This window comes from Cyprinodon variegatus, unplaced genomic scaffold (assembly GCF_000732505.1).
Source record: "Cyprinodon variegatus isolate N-32 unplaced genomic scaffold, C_variegatus-1.0 Scaffold96, whole genome shotgun sequence".
NCBI lineage: Eukaryota > Metazoa > Chordata > Actinopteri > Cyprinodontiformes > Cyprinodontidae > Cyprinodon > Cyprinodon variegatus.
Genome location: NW_015150549.1, coordinates 1208516 through 1226393, shown reverse-complemented (window position 1 = coordinate 1226393; position 17878 = coordinate 1208516). Strand labels below are relative to the sequence as shown.

Here is a 17878-nt window from a genome sequence, read left to right as displayed (position 1 = left end):
CCTGGTCAACCAGCTCGGATGAAACCACCACCAGTTTCAGGCCGGGGGGGAACATCCCTATTCACATTCAGCTACTCATGCATGTTAAAGCATAATTCAGCATGAATGTTCCTGCCGAGGTCTGAGCGCCAAAGACTATACCTTCTTATCAATAAATTCTTCTAATTATCTTTTCTCTCTGTATGAGTTTTTCAGATTGAAATGTATGATAAGGTTTTCTGTAATTTGGATGTGCTTCAATCCAATGTAGGCAGAGATCTAGCTTCTTAACCTCTCATGGCCAAGTTTTAAAGGCTGGTTGTGGAGTAACCTATTTCTAAAGGTGAAAGATTTTTCAAATTCTGCAGAGTGGGAGAATAGAGATGTTCTTCTTCTAGAATATTATTTTTACACAAAAAGTAATGTGGTGCAAATCCTCCAAAAAGTTTTTAGGAAGGTGTTTTTTGTTTTCTTTTTAGTCAGCATTTTTGTTTAGTCTTCTCCTTATTGTTGAACTGTCAATTTCTTTTGCAAGAAAAGTAGACTCTCCTTTCTGGGTTATTTTCTGATCCTTAGTTGATTCGCTGATCTAATCATGGAGAAATTTTGCTAGGCTACAGTTTTAATGTTTTAAAGGTTCAGAGACAATTTTCTACATTGTCTGGTTATAACGAGCGGTAATCAAGATACTACTTCCTCTTATCTTGGACCACTCTGCAAACATAAGAAGCATTTCTTTGTAAGGACAATTAGTTATATAATCTAAAAGGCCTCTCTAATATAAATAAGCTCACAAATACATAATTTTACATCTTTTCAGATTTCCTTCTTGGTACTGCAGTTGCAGCGTAGCAGTAAATTGGTGGGTACTGGGTGGGATCTGTAGCGAGCATGAGTCTTGCTCTCTTCTGGCATTATGCAGTGTAAACTGAGTCCAGATCACCACGTTGTTTAAGTCCATCCTGCTTGTGAAACATCCATGCTATCAGGGGTTAAGCTACCATTTTGAATTGAAAAAGCTTCCTGGATGCGAAGGAAAACATCTTCAAACTTGTTAAAAATGTCCAGTGGAATGTTTTTTAACCTTTTTTGGAATGACTATGACCTGGATGACTGAGACTCTTCACCAGCAAGCTGCCATTAGAAGGAGCTAAGCGTTGTTTCCCATAGAACTCCTCTTACACTTATAAGTAAAGATTAATTACATTTTCTTATTAAAAATCCTTATGTTCAAATCCCAACAGAAATGTTGTATTATGTGTGTTTAGGGAGCACCCCATTCAGTCTCCACCAAATTGACTCAGTCTATCTTACTGCCTATGTGTAGAAAAGATCCAGGAAGGCACCAGCAAAACATATGAAAACAAACGGTGTGAAGAGGCGAGACGAGGTGATGAGAGAACAAAAGAGAAAGGAAAAGATGATAAGAAGCTACCCCAGCAGTGCCGAGAAGAAAAGACAAAAGAGAGAAAATGCAAAGACTATGAGAGAAAGAAACTAAAGAAAAGAGGGGGACCATAGAAGTAAAAAGGAGAGACGACAGGAGGGATGGACAAAAGGAAAAACCTTTTGCTGTGGCCCTGCAGAAGTTTACAAGCAGATGAGAAGATCTTCCAGTCTGTTTCCAGCTTTGTGAAAAAAAAAAGAGCTGTATTATCCCTTCTTCAGCAGATGGGGTGTGTTTTCAGTCCAGTAAAGGCCACAGGAGGCGTCAATCCCTTGGAACCTCCACCTACTCTCCATGTCTGCAGAAAGGATCATGTTCATTCTTCATGGATATCATGCCGTCTGCTATGACCTTCTTGGTCTTGCTGGTGTTCAGATTAAGGTTTGATCCTCTGTTATATAGGCGCCACTACAATGGTGTCATCTACAGACTTTAAAACCATGTGAATTTTAAGGTAAAGATACATTTGCACCCATGCATGAGCCTCATAAGAAGTGATTAAGGTTTCTGGATAACACCAATGTGTTGGTTATGCTGGTTTTAGAAGGAAATAAAACTAGCAAAGAATTTAAACTAAAATCAGCAATTCCTCTTTCACCTCATACATTTCAATAAGCTTACAGATCAGGTTCCTGTTTTCCTGTATATCTATACATTTAATGTTAAATAAATGACTTTTCATGTTCCTTTGTGTCATATAAACATGTAAATAAATAAATGAGGTATGATAATTATCCAAAACCTAAGCAGATAACCATTCCAACATCAAATATCCTGCCATGTCAGATCAGTAGAAATAGCTTTTAAATAAATGTAATGGTTGGTTAAACTGAGCTTTTTTTCTAGTTTTACATTTCTGTGTTGATGCGTGTGTACTCAGTGCACAGCTTGTTCTACAGCCTCAAACAGTCCCTGACCTAAAAAGCAGGCTAATTGCAGGTGTGGAAGGAAAGAACAGCTGCTCCTAAAAAAACAACAAAAAAAGAAACCGTCATCCTTCTGTCTGAACAACAGAACGTAATAATTAGCTGTAATACCTCCAATCTAACAAGCATAACAACAAAGATTAATTTCTATTTGCTTTTTGAGAAAAGTTATGCTGTATATGAAAATAAAAAAGAAGCTGCTTCCAAATGATAACATATTTTGAAATATATTAGTTGCCTTATAACATATTGCTCAAACTTAAAGTTTTAGGCTGATTTTATAATGTTTTGCTATGAAACTATCAACTAGAAAAATGCAAGCAATCTCACAGTACACATTTTTTTTTAATTCATGTGAATTTCATTAATAACTTTTGAATAATTTTCTTTAAAAAAACATTTTTTCTTTACCATCGTCATAAAATATATATTAGCTAATATCTGGTGACGTTAGATAACTTTAGGTAATGATAATATTAGCTAAGCATCCCGATTAAATCTTAACTATATTTTCTTTGTTATTTGAATACCACAAAGCAAGTAAAAGACCACATTACAAACACATAAATCCTATTTTTGATTCCTTACTAACTTCAAAAATAACATAAATATGTTGTTTTTTATTTGAGATGGAAAGAATAAAATGCCAAAGAATAAATGCTCAAATTAAAAGATTAAGTGAAATAGCTTTATTTTATAATTAGTTATTGTACGTTCCACTTGTGGAAAATAATCTACACTTTTGAATGAGAGGGGTACTCAGGGTAAGACAAAACGTCTAAAGGGATTCGCAAGTCAAAAAAGGTTGGGAAACTCCGGGTTAGATTACTGTAACAGTTATTTCCTGGTTTTCATAAAAAAAAAAAAAAAAAAAATCTGCTTCCTGAATTCTTACCAACATGAAGATGGTTTATTATATCACTCTAGCTAACAATACGCGGATTGCAACAGGGTTTAAAAGTTCTTCTCAAGCTCTTAAGTTCTTCTGCTTTGTAAAGCACTATCTGCTCATTGGTCAGGTACATTTCTGAGATGCTTGTTAACTATAAAATATTAGATCCTTAAAGGTATAGTGGTGGTTTTCGGGAATTTTTGAAAAGACTCGCCCTCTCCACTTAAAAAAAAAAAAAAAGCACATTCTCAATCCTGCACACACTCCCGAGAGGGAACGCCTATTATTCACCTTCGAGAGCATGCACAAACCCATTTCTCCTCGTGCACACTCTGTTTAAAAGTTGCTGTTTGCATCGCTCATACAAGCTTACTTTCCAAAAGAAGATTAGCTATTTTTCCACCATGTCAGACTCACCACCAGTAAGTGAAAATGGGTACGGGCACGTAGCACGGCCTTACGTTAACATATCACCAGCATGATTGATAATTAGGAGGACCACTTATTTTGATGATCCACTTGGAAAAAGAACATCCTTTAATTTTACAGAGACATGTTCTCTTAAGGCTGATTTATACTCAGAAACCAGATCGCAGTTAACACAGATATGCCCCGACCCCTCACAGACAGTGCTGCAGACAGGAGGCCTCTGATTGGTCAATTCTACATCTGCTCTACACTATACATGTTTCCTGTTTGGTACCTTACCGGCTTTTTTTGTTTGTATGACCGCCATTTTGGAAAGCGACTCATGAAGATGGACCAGCTAGAAGAAGAACGCTGGGACCCTCTTTCACAACTAGTTCGTTTTTTTCTATTGCATTGTGGCTGGGAATAACATAGCATGGAGTGGAATAACAAAATAAAAATATCTGCATCATTCCTGCGACGAGTTCACTGCGACACACTGCTGCAGGAGTATAACCAGCCCTTTAGTGTTCACAGGACTAAAACTAAACATGTTGAGGCATCCTTAGGTTTCTATACTCCTTTGCTCTGTTACAAACTAACTAAAAATCTAAATCTGCAGAGACTTAGTGCCAGTAAATCAGGAATTTACTGACAGAAAAATTGTCTACTGTGGATTATGGTCAGAGTATGACCGGTGAACTTTCAGAAAAATTTATATAATTTAAAATGTATGTTTTCTTTTATGTAATGATGTTATGATTATACTTTATTATTTTCTTTCTAGCTTTTGTTTTAACTCCTCTAAGGCAATCTAGATTGCCTTGTGGATAAACAGTGCTACAGTCATGGAGAAAAATACTAGTCAGCTCTTATTCTGTTTTTTGGTTTTGGTTTTGGTTTGTTTTAATGTATTTTTCTGGCAATACCTTTGGAAAATAACATTGCATAAAACACGGGTGAACTTGTAATATTTTTCAATGACTGTATATAAAAGCATGAAATGTTATACTTGCAGTAGCTGCAGGGTCTGATTCTAAATTTCCTGATGACCTTGTCTTTAAATGTTTTTGTCTATCCAAATTTAGTAAAGGATTTCTTTAAGCTAAAACAAAAAAAAGTCTTTTTTTTCTCCAACTTTTTTTCAATACTTAAACTAAACATTTCACAAGCTATTTTATATTATTAATGATTGGCAAAGTAGGCTACTTTGTTTCTTAAGTGGGCAATAATCCTTGGAAAAGCACCAAAAGCCTTTTAATTTTTTTTTTTTTTTAATTTTGTAAACCCTTAATGTGCTCTATTACAATGTGGTGAACAGTTCTTAAATGCTGATACAATATACATTATTTTAAAAATAACAATAATGTGGGTCATATTGAATGAAGTTCCTGTCTCTTCATATGCTGTTTCCTCTAATAACATTTCTGACAACATTTAGAGGGGAATTCTCGTTATTTTCCTATCAGTGGAGTAGTTTTATTGTAAATTTTTCATAATTGCTAGTTTTAAAGTCCATAAAATTGCCTTATTGTCCATTTAATTTGCTCCTTGACCAGCCTATCAGTTCTGTTTGACAACTAAAGGCTTGGCTGGCTTTAGGTTGTACCGTACAGATTCCTTTGGCTCAGTGTGTCATATTTCATGCAAAAGCATACAGGTTTACGCAGTGTTGTAATTATTTGGTTTCTATTGAATTCAATTTAATTAAGAGTGTCAAACCTGATGGCATAGTATACAATCGTATGGAATGATATTAAACATTTTGGTAACCTAATATTATTTCTTGCCCCTTTACAGATACATACTACTTTGTGTTGGTATTTCCTAAAACCCAAACAGAAAAAGAGAGGAATATGTGGCTGAAACATGAAACAATACAGTATTAATCTATCAAGGTTTTATTTTGTGTAAGATCCCTTTTGTGTCTGAAAAAAAGCAACCTTTATGGTCTGAAGTACTCATGAAAAAGGTTACTTTGTTCAAACAACAATATCTCAGTACCTCCAGGCCAGATGGAGGCAGCGTGGCACTGTTTCTGTCAGGCTTCGCAGCTTTCCCTGTCCCTTCTATCTTTCCTCCTTCCCACTCACGCCTCCCTTGACTCCCTTCATAGATCACAGCAGTGCTGCAGAGAGACATGGCAGCCTCTCTGATCTTCACATCGGGGGAGGACATGGAGGGAGAGAGAGAGAAAAGGTGGCGACAGATATAGAAAGAAATGGCAGAAAGATGCTTGTAATATGGGGAGGCTGAGGCTAAAGAATTAGATATATTTAAAAAAAATTACCAAACAGCTGTTTGAAAAATGTAAAAGAAAAGGAAAACACTCTCAATGATGAAGCCCAAACTCCTCATATCTTATATGAGACATTAGGCAATAGAGAGGGGTTTCATAAAAGCGCTGGATAAAGAGCAAAAATCTTCAAATACTTAAAAATAATGCGTCCATAATGCAACAGATCACCACTGTAAGCATAAAAAAGCCTGCTTTTATGTACAGCACAGTGAATTATCAATTAACTAAACAGCCATAGAAAAGAATACATTGTTGACCAAACCTCTAGTGCCTGTTTGACTGACCGCTGCCCCAGTTGATGCACCGACTTTAAAGATAAGCTCATTTTTAGTGACAACTGTAGCTTATAGGCTAAGAATGGACCTAAAAACTAATATATAAAAAGCCCATCGTTAGAAAAATGTCAGGAATATAGTAAATGTAAAATTTATACATTAAAATACACTTCATTAGTGTTGTTGTTTTTATTTGTTTGGGCTTTTTAATCAATGCTAATAGGTTTATATTCCCCTTCAGCTTTTCATACAAAAATTAGCAAACGTTTTAAATTATGCATGATAGATAAGATATTTGGCATTAACATTAAGACACAAGTGTTTAATGTAACTTTTTTTTTAATCATTTTTGTTAAATAATACCAGAATTGTTCTCAACAAACGTTTTAAATTATGCAAGATAGATAAGATATTTGGCATTAACATTAAGACACAAGTGTTTAATGTAACTTTTTTTTTTTTTTTTAATCATTTTTGTTAAATAATATCAGAATTGTTCTCAACAAGCTTTCACAAAGGCTAGTTTTAGCCAATTATGCAATACTGAATTGCATAATTGGCTAAGTTCGCATTTTGGTTAGGTTTTGATAAGGAATTTGTCAAAAGGAGTTTCTCCAAGTGATTAAATCAGTCACACTATCAAATGCAACCTGCAGCTTTCTTTCCTGTTTACTTTTAAAAGCAACACAGATTTTTTTGTGCTATCAGCCTCTTTCATGGTATCTCACTCAGTGCATCGTATCTTACATTTCTATTATATAAAGTACATTTTAACAGGATTAGCAGGATGATTACAATTACTAGTTATGCAGGCTTGTTATGTGTTGTGTTTAAGATTGAAAAATCTGGAGTATATGAAGCTTCTAAAAGACATGTTTTCTTCACTAATACGGGCCTCCTCCTAAATCATGAACTTTAATCAAATCCAAAAAGGTATACAAATCACATAACCTGAGGGAAAGCATTGTTATGGTGCGGATGCTCTATTATTTTCAAAAAAGGGTTTCCTACATAAAGATGAAAAGCCTATATAACTAAATGCAATCAAATTTTCTAGAGGGCTGTGAGAAAATGGTGAGAAAATGGGATCTAGTTTAATTAGTTTCAACTGCCCATGCTTTGTATTCCAAAACACACAAAAAAATACTACTCCAACATCTTTAATATAAATGTAATGACTTATGTAAAATTGAATGTTTATATATAACTTATATAACATGGACTATTTTTTCTTTAACAATAACTGAAAGCGCTCATAATGAAGTGTTTTATGAGTTATTAGAAGTTCTTTTGGCAACAGAAAATGTTTTTCACCTAACTAAAATAATTTCCAAAACATAGAAAGAACAGGTAAAGTGTATTGCTACCATTTTCAGTTCAAACAGTAGTTCAAGTCCTGTATTACTTTTAAAAACATACATTTAAACTTTCCTAATGCATAAAAATCTCTTAGTTTTTGACCTTCAATCTTTTTTTTTATTTTGTCTGATTTGCATCTCCACATGAATTAAAGGAAAAGTCTGATCATATTCAGAATTCAAACATCTGAAAGTACTTTAAATATGAATTTATTACATACAGCTCAATAAATTATGTTTTAATTAAGAGTAGTTTTCATTGTCAAAGAACACTACTGCCACCTACTGGTTTGTGACATCATGGTGCGGTATCAGCTGTTAATCAAGTCCCAGTGCTGTATCTGGTGTTTTTTACAACACACTATTATCCAAGTCATCTTGAAAACATTCTTCTTCGAAAGATTGGCTGCATATGACGTGTTTTTTCTCTGGCCAGAAGTTCAATGGCATTTTTTTTTTTTTTTTCACTTTTACCTGATGTATCACAACATCCAACTACCAAGCACATGGGCATTGTCAGTTTAACTCTTGTTGATTGTTGTTGATTGCAGATGTGTCTAATAGTTCCCATTGATTTTGCTTGCAAAGCGGGGAGAATAGCGCTAGGCTTACCGCACCGTGACGTCACTGCCGGAAGATGTCAGGACAGAGGTGTTACTATATTTGGGCAAAAATGGCTGCTCCCGGACTCAGCGATCATGACGAAAATGATTGTTTTATTATTTTTTTTACTGATTAACAAGAAATTAATTAAATCCCCACAAACATATTAGTTTTAGGTCTAAATAATGATCCATTGATTATTCCTGGACTTTTACTTTAAAAAATTATCTCCCTTTGTAAAATCTGAAAGAAGGAATGCAGTAGTTATATGATTTCATTAAACTCCTACAACCACAACACTGAAACTTGTCTGTGTGAAGATTGCAGACTTTCTCAACTTCATGACTAAAATAATAGTCTATCCTTGTTCCCAACTTGGTCTTGGTACCCTCAGCTTGATGGCTGCCTGATAACAAGAGATAGATTTCAGACTCCTCTCCTGTGGAACCACCTACCATTTTTAGCCTGTGAGACAGATATCCTGTAAACTTTTAAGGCTAGGCTTAAAACTTTCCTTTTTGATAAAGTCTATAGTTGAAAACAATGATGTTTGCTTAGTCACTGGGTCAGCAGAGAAGTGGGAGAAGGTAGATTGAACGGCACAATAGGGCTGGGAAGAATTCAATCTACAGTAGAAGGATGTCTTCTTGAGTTGACCTTTTTCATCACTTATCCAAAGTAGTTAGGTAATCCTGAGATATATGTTACATTTATGCTGCTATACACTTAGGCTGCTGGAGAATACATGGACCATTTTTCCTCATTCTGCTTCATTCTATCTCTATTCTCCTATTCTATGGAATTTGCTCGTTCCGCACCTAACTTTATGTTCTGTTTTTTCTCGTCATAGTACCTTCATCTGGTCTGTCCCTGTTTAACTGTGACACCGTCCTGGAATGAAATATCAGCCGGGTCATGCCATCAACACCTTTGTTTGTCAATGTTGAAGTTTGACATTTTTTTTCAGTGTGGTCCTGTTTCTTTTACTGTGACTAACTGTATGTGCTCCCTTTCATTCTTTGACATTGGAGCTTGTTTGCCTGGCTGTGTCTTTCCCAGTCGGGGCCACCTGTTGAGCTAGTTAACAGTTACCCTTTGCATATCCACTTCTTTCTGTATGTCTGCTGCTGTCTCCTTGAACCCCAGACTGCCTGGGTAGATGGCTGCTCACACCGAGCCTGGTTCTGCTGGAGGTTTCTTTCTGAGAACAGGGAGTTTCTCCTCTCCACTGCTGTTGTATGCATGCATGCTAGGTGTGAGGGACTGTTGAAAAAAATCGTTGCCACAAGCTCATCCAGTAGGAGAGTGTCCTGCTAGTCAATGACTGGATGCAATCAGCTGTTTGTTCTTGATATTTATAATCAATCTGACTGTACTGTTTATGTAAAGTGTCTTAAGATGGCATGTTGTGAACTGGTTCCATATAAATAAACTGAATTGAATAGATACTTCATCACAGCACAACACCCTGATAGCTTGCCTTGGATGGAAATGATGACTGAAATTGTGATACAAACTTAAGACATTGATAGACAAACAGTCCAATCACCCTCACAAGGTCTTAGTGAGCTGTTGTCAAGAGTGTTTTGATGGAATGCATCTATACCTGATCCAGGTGCAGGATACTGAACACTGATGCTGTCTTAACTGCCGCCATCAGCCAAATTGTACTAGAATAACATATACTATTGTGTTACCTATTTATGGAATGAATAATAAGACATTAATTTTAGATCATTCTCTTTTCATTTTTTGAAGCACAGCCACCCCTCTGTTTAACAAGTTTAATGTTGCAAATATTGTATTTTTATACCATCTAATCTTATCTAAGATGCTAAATTGTATATAAAGACTGCTGTTTAACAGCTATTAGTTCACAACATAGTCATAGAATCACATTTACATGAATAATAAGGCTCTTGCTGTGAAGGCATTAAGCAGAGTAAAGGCTAACACAGACAAATCCCAGATATTACAAAGGATATACTGCAAATCCTTCAGAAAAACAATAGTTAGTTTGCATTTTTTGGTCACATATAAACAACACACTCATTCACTTTCTTACAGGGGAGGGATGGATTTTTTATTAGTCATCAGGACTTGAAGCATCCAAGTTCAGAATCATTCAGTTTTGGCACCCTGAAAGATATTAGACTATTTTTAAATATATATTCTCATTTACAACAACACAATGTTGAACCAAAGAAGCAAGAGAACCAAGATAAAGATAAGGCTGTATTTGAGTTAAACTTAACTTTGAAAACAAAATGAAATGAAAAGGCAAGGTTTTCTTCTCTTAAAAAATAGCCTTGATACATTTCCAAAGTTCTGTTTTAGTTCCAAGCAAATATAATTCCCCTCTCCAAACCCCTGACCCCCCCTACCCAACAAACAGGAAGAAAAATGGAAGAGACACAGTACTGTAACAGTTATTTCTATTTTTTGGCTGCCCTTACATCATACCATTGTCTAATTGTTCAAAAAAGATAGGTTTCCTTAAAAGCAGATTTAATGATTTTGATCAGCATGCATGTAAATTGATACTTCATTTTTCTAGAGTCACTTCACTTCAGCTTGCTGGTAGCTGTGTTCTCTCACGCACTACCTTGTGTCTTTGGCAGTAGTGGCGTTTCATTGTCCACAGTCGTCTTCAAGTTTGCAGAGAAATGTATTCCTTGCCCACAGCTCTTTTCCTCTCTACCCCTTAGAGGGGTCAAAAATAAATGAATAAATAGATACATAAATAAATAAAAAGAAAAAAAAAACAACAACAAAAAAAGGTCAACATTTCACCTGTTAACCTCGAACAAATATGGCTGCCAGTTTTTTTTTTGTTTTTTTTTTTCTTTTGGTGGACTTCCAAAATGTTTTTTTTTGGTTGTTTTTTCATTTTGTCATAAAAAAATGTGATAATGTGTCTAACACTAACCAATTTCTATTGTATAGGCAGATGTCCAAAGGATGAGCCAGTCATGCTGAATCCTCCATCTTGGTTTCAGTTTGCATGATGACTGTAGTTTTACAACAGTAACTGAGTTACTTAACTTTTTTTTCTTCTTGTGGATATTTTTTGCACCAGGGAAGGCTAGTCATGATATAGTAACATATATATATGAATATATATATATATATATATAATCGGTACATATAGTAACTTAGGTTATTTTACCTTTTTTTGCGGTCAGAATTGCTCCCTGCTTTAATCCCACACCGCAGTGGTTCACAGTTTAATGCGATTAAAGAATGAAATCAAGAGGAAACAGCAAGTAAAAGAAGGAGCGGGGTGTATGGGAGTTCACGTTGTGTGTGCGTGTGCGTAAGAGGGCATGTGGTATGACAGTGCAAGGGCAGTTTCATAGGCTGGGCCAAACGGGCAAACTGTGCACCCAGTTTATTTAGATTAGGAAGAAAATTAACATAAAACAAAATCACCTTTGTAAAGGCAGCCTGGCCCAGCCTACCACGCCATGGATCCATAGCCCTGAGACAGCCACAGACCCCAGACACCCCCCTCCTGATTTATCACCCCCCTCAAACATGTTTAAAACATGTTAAACATTGTTCATGGGAAAATCATGCATGTTTCTTTTTTATGCATTTTTACTTCTTTTCTTTTTTTCTTGTTTTTCTTTTAACCAAAAGCTTAAAGATTATCTGAGGTCTTTTGAAGAACTCAGAAACTCAGCCCCCCTCCTTCCCCCTTACTTGCCAGTCTATTCTCTCATCTCCACCTCTCAGCTCCTTCCTCCTTCTTTACTAAAACCTTTTTCATTTGCTACTCTACCCTAGAATCCACACTTTGTCTTCATTTTCATACAGGCGTAGTGCGCCGATTGGCTGCCGAGTCTTTGAGGTCCTTCTGTACGCAGTTGTGGACCTGTAGGAAGTTGTGGTCCCTTTCTGTAGAGTTATACGTTGCTGTCGGGGTGCCCGTCTGGCCCTTGGGCAACGTGTACATAGACAGCTCGGTGGAAGGCAGTGTCCCGAAGGCCTTCAGGCCCACTGGTGATGCCTCACGAGAGTGTGAGGGATCCGTGGAACGGGATGAGGAACGCGAGCGGCGTCTATAGCGATAACGGTAGCTCGGGATTCGTGTGATGGCAGCACCTTGGAGGTAGTCTGCAGCACGTGCACCAACTCGCAGCTCCCGGTGGCGGTCAATAAACATGTGTACTGCTAGCACACCCACCATTTCAGCCATGATGAAAGAGAGGGCACCAAAGTAAAAGGACCAGCCGTATGAGTAGCTGTTCTTCTTGGAGTCACTCTTTGAGGGGTCACCAGCGTTGGCTGATATATATACAATGATTCCTATAATGTTGCTCAGGCCTGAGGAAACAACAACAACAACAGTAAAATTAGATAAATACATGCGGTGAAATTTACAGGTTATTGCATTAAGCAAATAACAATTTCAAAGTTTGAGGATGACTAATGGCACCATACCATACTGTACCGTACCCCAACACAGCTCATACATAGAAGTGTTTACATAGGACAGGTTCATATGAAGGATAAAAGATTATGATTCAGAAGAAAATCCCCACCAAGTTAGAAGATAAGGAGAAAAAAAGGTTCAAAAACAGGAGGAGGTGGAGCAGGCTGGACCTACAGCAGCAGCAACAGTAGCTTAATGCTTGTTTTAGGAGCCATAATTGCTCAAAGTGACAAAAGTTGACATGAGAAAAAAAAAACATTTCCACACACCAGCAGAAAAGAATCCGAATGCACATAAAAAGCAAACCATGAGTGCAGAGAAGGGGCATGCACTCAAGCTTGAAATACATTAGGCGGTGCTACGGTTTTCAATCTCCACTCAGAGAATGCTCAAAATGCACGTGGAGAGTAGTTTGCCATGCATGTGTTTTTTTTTAAAAAAAACTGATCTTAACAGTATTTCTTATGGGTGTGCACTTTTGGCAGAATTCTGACTTCTTGGTAACTGTATAAACTGGGTCTATGAGGTGCTACTTAAATGTTACTTTGCAACTTTTTTTAATTTTCATGTAAAGCTAAACTGTCTCTGTGCTGAACTCATAGGGCTGAAACAGTGCTTATCTCAGCTGAACTTTCCTATTTCTTCAAAAGGTGTGTGTTGGCTCAAACAGTTTTTTACATGATGATCACAACCCTGCGTTTGGGAACAAAGAAAACTCACTGAGACCCAAGACCCTGTGTGAGGTATCTTGCGGCAGCGACTGAAAGAATACTGAAGATACTTTAAATATGCAAGTATTACATACTGTTCAATAACTGATAAGTGCTTTAATTAAGAGTCATTTTCATTTGAATGGCTTTACTGGAGGCCCCCATGTTTGTAAAAGAACACTACTTCCACCTACCGGTTTGTGACGTCACGGTGCGGTATCAGCTGTTAATCAAGTCCCAATGCTGTATCTGATCTTCATCATAAAGCGCTATTATGCAAGTCATCTTGAAAACATTCTTCTTTTAAAAGGTTGCCTACATATTACATGTTTTTTTCTCCGGACGGACGTTCGATAGCAAATCATCCCTCTTCAAGTTGGCAATCCAACAACGAACAAGTGGTGGATCACGAGTGGAAAAGTTTAAATAACTAATTTTTCTTTCACTTTTACCCAGTGTATTACAACATCCAACTGCCATGCATGTGGGCATTTTCAGTTTAACCATAGGTCTTGCGAATTTCAATGGCAAAGTCCTCCGGAAATCTAAAATAATTTTTTCTGATTGCAGGGCTGTCTAGTAGTTCCCATTGATTTTGCTTGTAAAGCGGGGAGAATGGCGCTCGGCTTACCACACCGTGATGTCACTGCCCAAAGATGTCAAGAGTGAGGTGTTACTATATTTGGACAAAAATGGCCGGTCCCAGACTCAGTGATTGCGATGAAAATTATTGCCCTTATTTTTTTTATGACTAACGCTAAATTAATTAAATCACTGCAAACGTTTTAGTTTTAGGTAGAGATAATGATTATTTCTTGTTGACCGGACTTCTTCTTTAAGGCATCCCTCATCCTATAAATGGTGTAAATATTAGCAGGTAAGCAAGCTTGAAGGATGCAGTTGCATTTTTCCTGCTGCTCTGCAACTCCTTGATCTATCCCTGCTTGTGCCTTGTCTTTTCTGAGTCCTCTCTTCATATCACCTGAATTCAAACAATAGATCTGATCAGCTGTTCTCGCAAAGCAATTAATCAAATTTTCTCAACTGGAATACAATGAAAAGGGGACCCTTCCTTTCCTTTACATACTTCGTGGGATACACCATGGACTCCTGGAAGGCTTGGAGGATAGTGTGTTTTTCAGTGTTGTCAGTGGAGGATATCGAAGATGGATGAATTTTCAGATTTATGATACTTGGATTTCTCCTGTTTGGATTTGGAGGACCTGATGTATCTACAATTACAGAGGATGTCGGCGGCAATTTGGGCATTGATCAGGTTGCTGGCAGCGGTTGATGCGCTCACAAAGGCTGTGAACAAGCAGGACCAGGAGCTGAACCGTATCCTGGGTGCGATTGATCGCACGCTGCCTGTGGTGGTTGAACTCTAAGGTGAGATGGGATAATATCTTGGATGTGCGCGCTCACTTCAAGGCGGAAAAGCCCAACAACAATGTAGCTTCAATTTATATATTTATAGAATTGCATTTGTAAGAGAACATAGGGTGAAACAGGGTTTTGCTATGTTAAAACAAGAACAAAATGAACTAAATGTTTTAATCCCACTCTTGCATCCTATATGAAACATCATACCACTCTGAAACAATCTCTGGAGTGTGAAATCACCAAACAAAATACAGCCAGGGGAAGATATATATTACTACTCATGCTTTCTTACAGTTTTTGCTATACAATAAACATAACATTAAACATTTTTTCTCTTTGTGACTAAATATAATTTACTTACCTGAGAGAAAAAAATAAATAATTTGTTTGTTTTTATCCAGATGGTTGCCTCTCAGAGCCAATCAAATTAAAAGACTGATTTAATGTTCACCTTTAGCATGTTTTAAGATTAGAAGGGGAAATAAGGGCCAAATAAGAATCCAGTATGACAGCTGCTTTGTTGCCGCACATAAAATGTTTTAATTAACATACTTTGTTAATCTTTTCAAGCTGTTCTTATTTTTCCCTCGTTTATAGTTTTCTCCCCATGTATTAGGGTGATTTTCTCTTAGGCTACAAATATAGGCTGATACAGACAGAGAGTCAAACAAAAACATTGCATAAATATAACAAAGAGTAAATTTTATATCTTGTTTCCCTTTTTATACAAAGGCCTGATTGAGATGGATCAAAGTAAACTAGTATCAGGGACACCTTATTTTTAGAGTGCAATCCCAGTGGCCTCCTCTAAGCCTAGCAACAGGGTGAGAGAGACAGACACAGCAAAAATTATGGAACAACACGGACAACTTCTCAACTTAGCGGTGAACTAGTTATCTAGTGCAGCACAGTAGGCCACGACCTAGAACCTTAACACACAGTAAGAGATGAAAAAGTGATCACTGATTGGAAACTTGCCGTCTATTTGTCTGCATGGATTCATGACATAGATAAAACAACCAAATATGCAGTGATATTCAATTACCTGCTTTATATTAGCCTTATTTTTTATCTTCAGTTATCTGGTTCAGGTAATTTAAGGCAGTAAGGTGATATTGATTTCTATCATCTTATACTGGTTGCTCCAATTAGCTTTATCTATGACTACAGTAGAATACCAATCTCTCAGTTTATCCTATAATTAAACATCGGGAGCAAGTCTGAGGTTTTTGATTTTTAGATTTGATTCATTCTGTATAACTTTTATATCCAAATGTTTAAATCAGTTCATTATTCGCTCAGTATGATAGCTTTCTTTTTAGAGAAGTTTTTGTATAAAAAAAAAACAAAACCACTTTCTTCACTTTTTCTGGAATAAATTCACCTTGATCCATCCAACTTTAATTCTCAGTTTCTCTCGGCCAGATATTTATTCTTTTTTAGTTTCTTCCTCTCTTCCTTTCATCCCTCCCATCTCCTTCTTCTCCTCTTCCTCCCTTCATACCTGCAGAGACGAACAGAATGCCAGCGCTGAGGATGATGTTGTGGCGTGACTTGTAGAATTCACTGGCGGCGATACAGAGCCCCCCCATGAATAGAAGGATCACACTCAGGATTGGGAAGATGCTGGAGGCTCGTACTGCACCTAGAAGGACACAGAGGCAAAAAGAGAGCTCTCACTGTGGGTGCCTGAGCCACAGATACAGGTAATATTGTAAATAAAATAACCATATTAGTAACAGTGACAAAGCTTATTGCATAAATGATAGTATATTTTGACTGGATTACAACTAAATAAATAAGATAAAAAAAATAAATAAATCAGAGCTTGAATAAAACCAATAAAGCTATCTGCAAAAAATTAGAGCATTTTTTGTAAAGTTGGCTGAAATAACATATTTTTCAATGTGGGGGTTGATTTATCTTTAAGTTCCACAGAGATCTGGTCATGAACCAATTCATTCAAAACACAGAAAAGATCTAAAACATGAAGGAAACTATCTGTTAAGACTGACTTTAAATGCTTCTGAAGTTAGAGGATTTTTTTTCACTACAGTACTTTTTGCATGTAGGCACTTTGGTCTTATTTAACTAGAGCTTCAGCCTAATCCCCTACCTTTACTTGAAACAAAAGTAACCCATCACGCTATGTATGCAGTGCATATATGACGAAGAGACTTCACATCAACAGGCATCTCCTCCACAGTAACTATTTGTCTGTATTGGTAGGTTCACAGTTGTTCTTTTCCGTTTTCCATTTTTAGATCATACATTTAAGAGAATTTAATATCATTTTATTTTAAGTTTTAAGTTTAATATCATTTTATAATTCAAGCATTAGTTATCTTTAGATCTAAGATGGCGCCGCGGACAGCTGACTCAGTATATTGGTGCGCTCTCTTTTGATTTGTTTTACAATTTAATTCTGTTTTTTTCATAAAAATTAGGGCAAAATCATCAGAGGATTTCTTCCCAACTTGTTTTCTCCCTACAATCTCTTTCTGTTTCTGATTATCCATCCATCCATCCATCCATCTTCCTCCGCTTATCCGGGGTCGGGTCGCGGGGGCAGCAGCCTAAGAAGGCTGATTACCTGTCTCCTGTATTTCGTGGCCCAAATAAATTTTTTTCAGGAATGTTCCGAACAATCTACCATCACACATTAGTTATATTTCTACTGAGGTTAGATTATACCCTTTGGACTCAAGCATAGTTCAGTTTAGGAAGCAATTAGTAGCAATCAATTTAATTTAACAGTCTCAAAATTTCTGTGGCCAAAAACAAATTTGCAGAAGGCTTTTCATATTTATTCTGCTTCTTAACGATTTTGAAAAGACATAAATCCTTTTAATCTGACTTTATAATTATGTGTTGCTTTTTGTTTGTCCAACTCCCAATAAAACCCATCAAGGAATGTGATTGTAACTCAATATTTTTAATTTATGAATACTTTTGTAGGCCACTATTTATATCTTAAGCATTTACACTGTTACTTAATAAAAATATTAGCCTGACGTAGTCCTACTTAATTCTAGTCAGAATATGAGTCTGATACTGCTCCATAGAGCTGTGATTATGGGGCGTGTTTCGAACGAACCAGGAAGAAAAAAACCTCTGTACTCAATTGGATAGACCTACAACCAATAAGAGCAACGGAGTG

General features: G+C 36.6%; 1 protein-coding gene across 1 annotated transcript in view; it reads right to left on the bottom strand.

Moving 5' to 3' along the window:
* Positions 1-11821: 11821 nt before the first annotated feature.
* The window catches only part of cacng2 (calcium channel, voltage-dependent, gamma subunit 2), an 80941-nt gene continuing 74884 nt past the window's right edge, over positions 11822-17878 (bottom strand). Inside the window, exons 3-4 of the mRNA XM_015374010.1 lie at positions 16223-16363; positions 11822-12516 (exon numbers count right to left, since the gene is read on the bottom strand). Of these exons, the coding sequence (XP_015229496.1) occupies positions 11999-12516; positions 16223-16363 (659 nt within the window). The 3' untranslated portion in view covers positions 11822-11998. The remainder of the gene's footprint in view (positions 12517-16222; positions 16364-17878) is intronic.